At 34.0% G+C, this 11,841-nt stretch overlaps 1 protein-coding gene across 5 annotated transcripts in view; it reads left to right on the forward strand.

Annotated features, from left to right (window-relative positions):
- The window catches only part of LOC123556241 (calcium-binding mitochondrial carrier protein SCaMC-2-like), a 45,865-nt gene extending 34,538 nt beyond the window's left edge, over positions 1-11,327 (forward strand). For all 5 annotated transcript variants that reach the window (XM_045346844.2, XM_045346851.2, XM_045346859.2 and 2 more), the window contains 3 exons: positions 1,238-1,405; positions 1,943-2,087; positions 3,030-11,327. In XM_045346844.2, the coding sequence (XP_045202779.2) occupies positions 1,238-1,405; positions 1,943-2,087; positions 3,030-3,202 (486 nt within the window). In that variant the 3' untranslated portion in view covers positions 3,203-11,327. The remainder of the gene's footprint in view (positions 1-1,237; positions 1,406-1,942; positions 2,088-3,029) is intronic.
- The last annotated feature ends 514 nt before the right edge of the window (positions 11,328-11,841 follow it).

Genomic DNA, 11,841 nt, shown 5'->3' on the forward strand with positions numbered 1-11,841 from the left:
AATGAATTTTTACTTGAAAAAAAAAAATAAGAATTTAAGTAATGGCTAATGCTGAAACGTAGATTTATATAACTTTTTGTACAACTTGTACTGTGTTGGAATAAATGAGCCGTGCCATGGGAAAACCAACATAGTGGCTTTGCGACCAGCATGGATCCAGCCTGCGCATCTGTGCAGTCTGGTCAGGATCCATGCTGTTCGCTAACAGTTTCTTCAATTCCAATAGGCTTTAAAAGCGAACAGCATGGATCCTGACCAGACTGCACAGATGCGCAGGCTGGTCTGGATCCATGCTGGTCACAAAGCCACTACGTTGGTTTTCTCATGGCACGGCTCAAATTATATTTCACAATTGCAGTATTTACACTAATGAATAATCTGTTAATCAAAATACACATACTGTAAAATAGACAAAAAAAACTTGTCAGCTGTTTCAGTCATGCATTGGAAATAGGTTATAAAGCAGAAATGATATAATACATGGAGCAATTGATTAGACTTATCTTGAAGGCAAATCATTTGCCACCAGCAGGCTAAAGGTTATACAATGTTTTACTTAATAATTTTACTAAATAGTTTTCAGTCCCCCGCTTAGCTCAATAGGCAGAGTGTAGATCTACAGATCGCGGGGGTTGTAAGTTTGATCCCCGGGCAGGGCGTATGTTCTCCGTGACGATATGATAAAAGACATTGTGTCTGTTATCATTCATCTTCCACCTCTGATTCATATGGGGAGGGGGCCTCCGTGGCTGAGTGGTTAAGTCACTTGCCCCTCATCGATGTGGGTTCGAGCCTCACTCAGGGCGTTGAATTCTTCATGTGAGGAAGCCATCCGGCTGGCTAACAGAAGGTCGATGGTTCAACCCAGGTGCCCGCTCGTGATGAAATAATGCACAGAGGGGCACCTGGGGTCTTCCTCCACCATTAAAGCTGGAAAGTCGCAATATGACCTATCATGTGATGGTGCGACGTTAAATCCAACAAGAAAAAATATGGGGAAGTTGGCAGTTACTTGCGAAGAACAGGTTTGTACTGGTACAGAATTCATGAGCACTGGTTAGGTTAACTGCCCGCCGTTACATAACTGAAATACTGTTGAAAAATGGCGTTAAACCCAAAACAAAAAATAATTTTCAGACATGTATAGCTTGTAGCCTTCTTCATAGAACTTGCAGTAAATTTTAAGATGTTGGTTTTAAGATATACACTTTGCTTATTAAACGTATTTAAATTTCAGGTTTTGAAAACCCGATTAGCAATACGCAAAACAGGACAGTACAAGGGGATGATAGACTGTGCTATGAAATTGTTCAAGAATGAGGGACCAGGTGTATTTTTTAAGGGCTACATACCAAATATTATTGGTATTATACCCTATGCTGGAATAGATCTGTGTATATATGAGGTACGTATTCCGTGAATCAAGGTAGCAAATGGTTATATGAATACTGTAAAATCAACAAATTTTGTGGGGCATTAAACTCAGAGAGGACTATTTTGTGGTGTCATGAATTGATGAATTTCACATTTTAACGATAAGATAAATAGAAAATTTGCTTCTGCCTAGGGATTTAATTTCGTGGATTGGTAAAATAAAAATACCTTTTACACGACTTCTGATGAACTGTTGATGGATCTTCATCAAACTATAGCATTATTATAAGGTTGTCTCTCAATTTTGTTGAAAGGGGGGCACTTGGCCCCTTTTAGGGGATGCTAGAGCTACAGATAGAAATGCATTTAAACAATATCTTCTCATGAACAGCTTGATGGATACTTATCAGAATTAATCTGTAGCATCATTTTAAGGTTCTTTCCAAAATTTGTTCAAATGAGAGTACGTGACCCTTTTCAGGGATCTCTGTTTACTATGGTTGAAAGTTAATGATCATTTTTTAAACAAATATTTCTCATTTAAATTGTTCATTTTTATCTTTTGAAGTCATTAAAAGTGATCTACATGGGAAGGTACAAGGACCAGGATCCAGGTGTAATGGTCTTATTAGGGTGTGGTACAACAAGTTCCACATGCGGACAGCTGTGCAGTTATCCACTCGCCCTCATTAGAACTAAACTGCAAGCAGAAGGTGAGTACCTGTATTCTTAAATTTTAAATGTCTGTATATTCTGTTCATATTCTTCATCTTTTTATTTATATGACAAATACATGCAAATCTATGGGGAAAAATGGATTTTTTAACATGATTTTGACACTTAACAGACACAGTGTACATGTATTGAAATTTCCCACATAGTTTTTAGTAGTGTTAAAAACAATTTGCATACAATCCAAACATTTGTTGTTTTTATGCCCCGTGTGTCCGTGTAAATTCTTGTCCGGGCTGTAACTCTGCCATTCATGAAGGGATTTTGAAATAACTTAGCATAAATGTTCACCATAATGAGACAATGTGTCATGTGCAAGACCCAGACCCCTAGCTCCAAGGTCAAGGTCACACTTAGAGGTCAAAGGTTAACAGGGTCTGTTTCGTGTCCGGTCCATAACTCTGCCATCCATGAAGGGATTTTGAAATAACTTGGCAAAAATGTTTACCATAATGAGACAATGTGTCATGCGCAAGACCCAGACCCCTAGCTCAAAGGTCAAGGTCACAGAAGTCAAAGGTTAACAGGGTCTGTTTCGTGTCCGGTTCATAACTCTACCATTCATCAAGGGATTATAAAATTACTTGGCATAAATGTTCCCCATAATGAGACGACATGTCATGCGCAAGATCCAGAACCCTAGCTCTAAGGTCAAGGTCACACTTAGAAGTCAAAGGTTATCAGGGTCTGTTTTTTGTCCGGTCAATAACTCTGCCATTCATCAAGGGATTTTAAAATTACTTGGCACAAATGTTCCCTATAATGAGTTGATGTGTCATGTGCAAGACCAAGACCCCTAGCTCCAAGGTCAAGGTTACCTTTGGAGAACATTCAGGGTTTCCTGCGCAGATATTAAAATTCATTGCAAAATGCATATTTCAGTGTGAATAAGCATAGAATAATATTTTTTAATCTGTTTTCAGCAAGTTCCAAAAGCACCATGAGCTCAATGTTCAAGAAGATCTACACAGAAGAAGGTTTCAAGGGGTTTTATCGCGGTCTTGCACCAAATTTCCTCAAAGTAGCACCTGCCGTTAGCATAAGTTATGTGGTTTATGAACATGTTAGAAAGCAACTAGGTGTGAAAATGTCATAGGCGATCACTGTAGCGGTCATTTGTAACTATAATAAAGAATTTATATCTGCTAAATAATTATATATATATCGCAGCAGACGAAGCATTGAATTTGTCAGCAGGCTATTTATAGTAGATTCGGGCTGACAGGAAGTTTTATTTTTCTTCAGAGGCATAATGAATGAAAGAGGATTGAGATCATTACTGGTGCAGAATCGGAAATATTTGTTTGTTTTCCTCTCTTTGGGATGCTACCGGGTACTTTTAGCAACCTTGTTAAAGATGAGCTTATCATGGTATTTGTTAATGCTTGGAAAAGTAACAAAAGAAAAGTCGGTGGATATCTATTTCTCATTAGATGGGGTGTTAAACAGAGAGGTAGGGGGAACAAGCGTTGTTTTATATATGGCTTGTATGTTATGTGGATAAGAAAGTTTTGTTTATGTTGTGGACCTGTTATGACTATTGGCTAATTTTGTGAGTGTACGTACGTCTTGTTTGCTCGATTCAGGTGTTCTTCGAATGTTCTCTCAAAGAAACAGCTGAAGATGCTGAGCTGGCATACAAGAACACATAATCACCCTGAAGTTGCCAATTGTCATTATTGTAGTACTGCTACCTTAAATGTACACCATAAAGAGAAAGATGTTAGATAGGCATAGGATAGTCTTTCAAGCTTTTGTTAGATTACGTTTCTTGTTAACCATAAAAAATCCTTCGCACATAGTGAAATACTAAATGGCTTACTACATTATAAATGTACTTTATTTTGAATAGCATATTATTTAGGTTTAACACGTGAATCTATACAGTTGAAATTTCAATGTCTGAATTTTGTCTCAACAGGTGTTTATATTAATATATAGTAACATACCTGTACAAATATGAAGTTATATTTTAGTTTTATATTCGCTCTATTATTAACCATATTTCTGCTGTGAAAATTCATTTTACATATCTAGTAAATGTTAGTGCACTTTATAGATATTTATTAGTTTAAAATAAATAAAAAAAAATTGTGGCAAAATTGGCAAAATTTTTGTAGAATTTCCAAAGAGCACATTTTGAATGATTAAGGTAAAATGATTTAAATTCATGGGCATAAAATTTCGTGGTTTCAGCCAAAAATAGAAATTTTGTGGGGACATAAATTTGTAGATTCTGATTCTACATTTTATGGATTAAAATGAATAGGAATTATATACTTTTTGGAAATTTAATTTTGCGGAAAGATTCAGCCACAAAGTCCACAAAAATAATTACCCTCCAGTAATAATGATTTTACAGTGTACTGTTGATTGATTTTGAAGTTTTGTGATTTACCAAGAATTCCAGGACTGTAAAACTCCATAAATGATAGATAATGTATTTAGAAACTAGTATAATTATGTTATCCAATTTGAATGTGATGGATTTTAAATGTGATATTTTTTAAAGGTCCATTACTAAGAGAAAGTGAGTTGGCAATTTTTTTCATAGCCAGTGCATAGACTTCTGCAAGACACTAAATAATGAAGATTGGCAGGTCAAAATTTACAGAAGGTCTTTGGAACTCAAAGAAATGTATGTGTATTATGTTGAAATTTCAATGAATCGACAGAATGACCCCCCAGGTCTTTTTAACTTTCTTCATACTTCATAGAAAAATAATTGTACATATACTGCGATTTATTTCGAATTTCTACATACCAACTTTCATTTTCCAATAAAATGAAATAGTTTCTGTGCTTTTTAAAAGAAATTAAAATGTTCACTTTCCTTAGTATTGGACCTTTAATTGTTGGGTAAACTGTTGCATTATATAGAGGAAATACTACACATTTGGTATTTTTTGTTGAATTTTCACTCTTAACAGTTTGATAGACAAGAATCAGACATTTTTACCCAGTTGTTCACAAGACAAATATTAGAAAAAGTTGTATTTTAATGAATAGTTTTCAGTCTTGGGGTTACATAGGGTTTCTTTGGAATGAATAAGTTACAACTTCTAAAACTTGGAAATTGGGGTTTGCGAACTTCCCTTGGATAATTTTTTGATTTTCAGATACTACTCATATGCGCAACATTTCTTCACAAGCGGAATTTGTAACGTCAGATAGTTTGGCAAATTAGGCATTATTATAATCTGGCAGCAAAATCTTGTTTTTTTTTTCTTTTTGTAGGTCAGATTTATTTCAGAATTTGACTTATTAGAAATATAAGAAATCAAAATTAATATTAGCTGTTAAAACTGTTTCTGCTGTTGTTGTTGCAGCCTTTTCTGTTGTTGTTAAGGAAAGAAATTCTTTGCCATTTTCGAATCATTGTCTCATTTGCCAGAAGCAAAAGTAAAGGGCAAAGGAATCTTTAATCGATTTGTCACCAAGATAGCATTTGCATCCAAGAAGCCAGGAGGACATGCACAATCTTGGACATGATTTTTTTATGTAAATGTTGATTTTTAGTTTCTTTCGTCTTTAAGTACCCCTGTGACATGAATGGAAATTGAATAGAATGGTACCACTGTGATTTGATACATATGTCAGATATCTCAATTTTTATTTTATTTATGAGATTAAACAAATTTCCTTATGAATGTCTGATATGGCTGTTAAAGCAGGTGTCTTATTTTTTGTTTGATGCCAACTTCTTTGAATAGAGAGAAAAAATCTAGGCCAGTGAAATATTATAGTATCACTTAATTTATAAATATTCACACTGGACTTTTATCTTTCAAAGGGAATGATATATCTAAAGCTACCATATTTCTAGACAATTTCATATGCATTTTAAAGGTTTACTGGTCAGGTGTGAACTGTTCTTTAAATGTTTGTAATAGGTAGATTTTGTTAAAACATAATATGTTAGATGTGAAAAATAGACAAAAAGTGTACACATATATAAATAAAAACATGACATTACATAATATTCCTTCCCATAGCTTCTTTTTATGTCAAAGGGGCCTCACTTTACTGCTTTTGTTGTTATCTAATGTTGCTCACTGTTGAAATTTATTTTTTCTACTTCTTATTTTTTGTATGCTCAGTCAGCCTCTTTAAGGTGATTATGCATGTTCATATAAACATAGGTTAGTGCTAAACTCTTTAATACTTCATAAAGCCTAGTTTAAAACCTGTGTCTCCTCTAAATTACCTTAAAACTTGCTATTGCTATAGAACAAACAGTAATTTACCTTGTCTTCCTTATTCACTTGAAGTTCCCTTAAAGGTTTGAAAAATGACTTTTAAAATTTTAGATAGTGGACAGATCTTGTTATCTACCTTAAAGGCCGTCTATCCTGAAATGTTTGTTTATGCAAGGCACTGAAATTGTCTATTTATAGGATTTATACTTTTCTTGCGGAGTCATTGTTCATTGGATTATGTAGTATTTTAATTTTGCACCTGTTCTCATACGTTCTTATTCAAACCAAGAATTGCTATTGTCACAAGGCAGCTTTGTCCTTTTCACAAGAACTGTAATTGTCATGATACTGAAAGGTAATAGTAATGACTCGAAATGTAATAGTAATGCTTTGAGAAAAGAACATATATATAGTAGTAATGTTATAAGAAGTGTAGTTGTCTTGAAATGAAAACTGTAATGAATATGGAAATGTTTTAGTTTCGATATGGTGGAAAATGTAATAGAATGTAAGAGTAGGAAAATTGTGATTATAATGATATGAAAAATGTAATAGTGGTAAATGGTATAGTTATGATATGAAAAATTTACTTATAATTGTGCTGTGGGGTACCTCCTTATAAGATCTACGCAATCTATATACATGTAACACACATTTTTGTGCATGACTGCAGCTGTCTTTTACCAGAAATAACCTAGGATAAGAGATCAACACCAGCTATATGTAAAAAAAAATTGTTCATGTTTGTGTTAATGTTGACCTACTCATTGCATTTTTATCATGTACTGTTTGATCCAACTTTTCTGCAACAAGGATTTTCCTGGATTTCTCTTTGAATATAAGACAACACCATTGATATACGTTATTCTAATGGGGTAATTTTATTTTAGCATTTTATACACCATAGTTTTTTACTTTATTTGTAAATGGATTGTTTTAAGACTTTGAGAATATCTTAGTTAGCATTAAAGCAGCATGTTCGTGCAAAAAAGTAAAGTTTCTAAGTTAATTTTGTGATTTTGTCTAATTATTACCACAGGAAAAATACAGTTGATATTATAAATTTTTAATGATATTCTACAAATCTTAATAAATCCTACTGCCAGCCTTAGAGAGCTTTAGAAATGATATGTAGTTTATATCTGGATCTTAACCTTTAGCCTGCTGGCAGCAAATGATTTTGCCTTTGCGACCAGTGCAGACCAAGATCAGCCTGCACATCCGTCACATGCTGTCTGATCATGGTCTGCACTGTTAGCTATTCAGACAGGAAATTTTCAGTGATGATAAGTGGTACTACCCAGGTTGAATGATGAAATAGTCCCATTTTAGAAATATAGGAGGATAAGGGTTAAAAAAAAATAAGGATGAAATTTAAATAAAACCTTGTTACAGATTAGGTGGATCAAACAGCAGAAGTATAGTAATGGTGCTTCTTAGTTCTGAAAAGAAGTAAGTACAAGGTGAAAAATGTATGATGTATTTATGTTATTTGCACATATGGAGAATTTGTTTGAAATATCTTACGGGTCGGGCTTATTTGTGTATCACTGTCATAGTGAACAGTTACTTGACTGATACTTTCTACACCAATGTACTAAGAGAGAGTTTCTCTGTATGTCTTTGATATGAAGATTTATACCGTAGATACCCATGTATAATGCGCACCCGTGTATAATGCGCACCCCCGATTCGGGGGTGGTCCCGGGGGTAAAAAACTGTGCATTATACATGTGTATCTACGATACTTGATGATTTAACAAATGCAAGCTTTAAGAGTGCTTCTGTACGACTAATAAAACTGTAGAGTTCTCGATATTGACACCACGGGCATTAATCCTTGTTTTCCAGTCTTGCTGTACAATTGAAAATTGTTGGCTCTATATGGTGTTTGGAGACCAGTCACAAATCAGTTAAAAAATTTGAGTTTTGAAACCAGTCTCAGACAGGTTAAAAGAAGTTAAATTTGGAGGCCAGTCGCAAACAGGTAAAAAAAAAAGTGAAGTTTGGAGACCAGTCTCAGACAGGTTAAAAAAAGTTTAGTTTGGAGACCAGCAGGTTAAAAAGGTGGAGTTTGGAGACCAGTCTTAAACAGGTTATAAAACTTGAGTTTGGAGACCAGTCTCAAACAGGTTAAAAAAGTTGGGTTTGGAGACCACTCTCAAACAGGTTAAAAAACTTTAGTTGGAGACCAGTCTCAGACAGGTGAAAAAAAGTTTAGTTTGGAGACCAGTCTCAAACAGGTTAAAAAACTTGAGTTTGGAGACCTTTCTCAAACAGGTTTAAAAAAAATTGAGTTTGGAGACCTTTCTCAAACAAGTTAATAAAAACTTGAGTTTGGAGACCTTTCTCAAACAGGTTAAAAAAACTTTAGTTTGCAGACCTTTCTCAAACAGGTTAAAACAACTTGACTTTGGAGACCAGTTTCAAACAGGTTAAAAAAACTTGAGTTTGGAGACCAGTTTCAAACAGGTTAAAAAAACTTGAGTTTGGAGACCTTTCACAAACAGGTTAAAAAAACTTTAGTTTGGAGACCAGTTTCAAACAGGTGAAAAAAAACACTTTAGTTTAGAGACTCAAACAGGTTAAAAAGGTGGAGTTTGGAGACAAGCCTCAAACAGGTTAAAAAAGTTGATGTTAGAGACCAGTCTTAAACAGGTTATAATAAAACTTGAATTTGGAGACCAGCCTTAAATTCCAGCATCTGATTGGCTGTTTTGGAGCTGAATTGACCAATGGCAGAGTTGTATTCGGAAACTAGTTTTCTAATTCAGTTTTATAACCTTAGGACCTGGTTGTTAGGACTGTAATCAATCATGATCTACAATAATAAGATTTGTGACTCCAGTCTAATATTGAAAACATTATTAATATGTAAAATTTATGTTTTAAATGTAGTTACATCTTATGTCAACTGTCACTCTGCTTTTAAATTTTGTATGAGAATTTTAGTGAAATCAGCTGCAGCTAAGTGTTAATGGTGTATTTTCAAGAGTTGTATGTCCAAAATACTCTATTACTTAAATAAGGAAAGTGCAATGTGTCTGATATTCCTTTTGCTTAATTGCTTATTAATATTTGCTTGAAACAAATCTTCATAGTTTTAACTAGCCTTAACACTCAATCAGCAGCCAGAGATAGTTAAACATCCAATCAGCAACCACAGATTGTTAAACATCCAATCAGAAACCAGATCTAATTATAGCTTCACTAGTCTAAACATAGAATCAACAACCAGAGATTTTTAAATGTCCAATCAGCAACCAGATCTTATTATAGCTTAACTAGTCTAAACATTCAATCAGCAACCAGAAATGTTCAAATTTTGTCTCACTTATTGTTTTTTATGCCAGGTCTACACAATACCTCTTAAGTGAATCCATTAAGTAGATTATTTAGTTGGCAATAGGTTATAGACCACTTGTTGACTTTCTAATGAATTAAATTGTTGCTTTTAGTTTACTATACTCTCTTACTGCAAAACTTAATGTATTTAGGTCCAGAAATGATCTATAGTCTATTCTAATAACTTCTGACAGGGGAAAATGGCATTTTCTTTGAAAGATTTTAGAGGCCCTTTACAGTGCTACTCACAAGTAAAATTTCTTTTGGTGTTAATAACCTTTAAGTACTTAAATGCAATATTTTGACTTCAACATGTTCAACAAAATGACAGCCAAGAAAAATGTAAGTCTTGAAATTAAGGGTATTAAGGAAATTAAGGTATTTTTAGTTGTAAATTTTATTTAGACAGAATCTTTTTGGTGTTCAAAGATTGTGCTCTCAGGATTCATGCCGGGTTCCATTTTGAGTGAAATCGGTCGGAATTGTATGACCATACATTATGGTTTGAAAGAATGTAGAAAAAAAGAAACCAGTCTGCTTCAAAGATTTTAACCTTCTTTTGGGGAAGCAGTCCATTTCTGCATTCAGATTTTGATTTCTTATGAAAAAGAAAACCAGTCTAGTTCAAGGTTGAATAATTCAGCCTCCATAGAATTTAAAAAGAAACCAGTCCACTTCAAAACATGGTAGTTTTAACCTTTTTTTAAAGGAATCAGTCTTATTTCTGCAGTCAAATCATAATTTTGTCTGAGAAAGAAAACCAAGCTGGTTCTAGGTACAAGAATTTACTCGCCTTAAGCATCTTGACTTTAGTCTCCTTTTTTGGGAAATCAGTCCATACTTTGCTTCAGGACTGGTTGAAGGAAAATTATGTTGCTTCACCAGTATCAGCATTATTTTCAAAGCATCATAATTTTCCTTCTATGTAAAAGAAACATTCCAAAAACATTGTACTCAATCAATCATGTAACACTTTTAGCATAAATTTAGTATACTATAAAGTCTTCCTTTTCATAAATTTTAGACATTTGTTGTAAGGCCCTAGTTATATTATAATGGGAAAAAACCTGTTTCAAAATACTCCTACTACGAAAGGATATGTGGATAATTTACCAGGGTTTTTATGTTGCATCATTCCATAAAAATAAATCTCAATTAACCAAGAAATATCTTTGCAAAATTCCAAACCCACAAAATCATGTTACCTCATATCAGCCGTTTTAGCCATAACCTCAAAATTGTTCACCAGTGATGTTAAATAATTTTACACTCAGCTTTTGCAATGCCTAGACCTGCACACATGCCTTAATGGAGTAAATTTAGTGAAAGAACAAGCTTTGTCATTACTTCCCTTCAAAGCGGAATGATTGTTCTACCATTGTAATAATATTGTTCAGTTTTTTTCACATGAACAAATTTTGAAGGTTTTTGATATTTTTAAAGAAGCAATACGAACGGCACCATGAGAAAACCAACCTAGTGCATTTGCATCCAGCATGGATCCATGCTGGTCGCAAATGCACTAGGTTGGTTTTCTCATGGTGCGGCTCAAATTTAATACATTAGCTGTGTTTCTGAAATGGATCTATGATGATTTTGTGACAATTCATGTGTTTTGTGTAGATTATGTAGTACTGCTCTGTTACTATAGTATAATGAATAAATTTTTTACTTCTTGAGCGTCTCGAGACTTAATGCTTCATTCCATGTAATTCAAATGAGAATTTTTTAGGTATCCAGTTCTAATCTCTAGATTTCCATGGACTACCAAAATATGTCATAATTGTTTCTCAGCCAGCAAGACAACTCAATTATTTTTTGGATATCCATTTCCTTCCTTGCTGTATAAATAGCGTAATAATTTAAGACTGAGTTATATATTATTCAGAGAAATAGATTGCCATTTTTATGCAATTTTTTGCTCACCTGAGCACCAAGTGCTCAAAGGTGAGCTTTTGTGATCGCCGTGTGTCCGTCATCGTCATTCGTCCATCGTCGTTGTCAACATTTTGATTGTTTACAAATTAAAATAAAACAAGTTAAAAAATCTTAATGAAACTTGGTCAGAATGTTACCCTCAATAAAATCTTGGACGAGTTCAATATTGGGTCATCTGGGCTCAAAAACAAGGTCACCAGGTCAAATCAAAGGAAAAGCTTGTTAACACTCTAGAGGTCACAATTTTTGCCCA

Source organism: Mercenaria mercenaria, chromosome 15 (assembly GCF_021730395.1).
Source record: "Mercenaria mercenaria strain notata chromosome 15, MADL_Memer_1, whole genome shotgun sequence".
Classification (NCBI taxonomy): domain Eukaryota; kingdom Metazoa; phylum Mollusca; class Bivalvia; order Venerida; family Veneridae; genus Mercenaria; species Mercenaria mercenaria.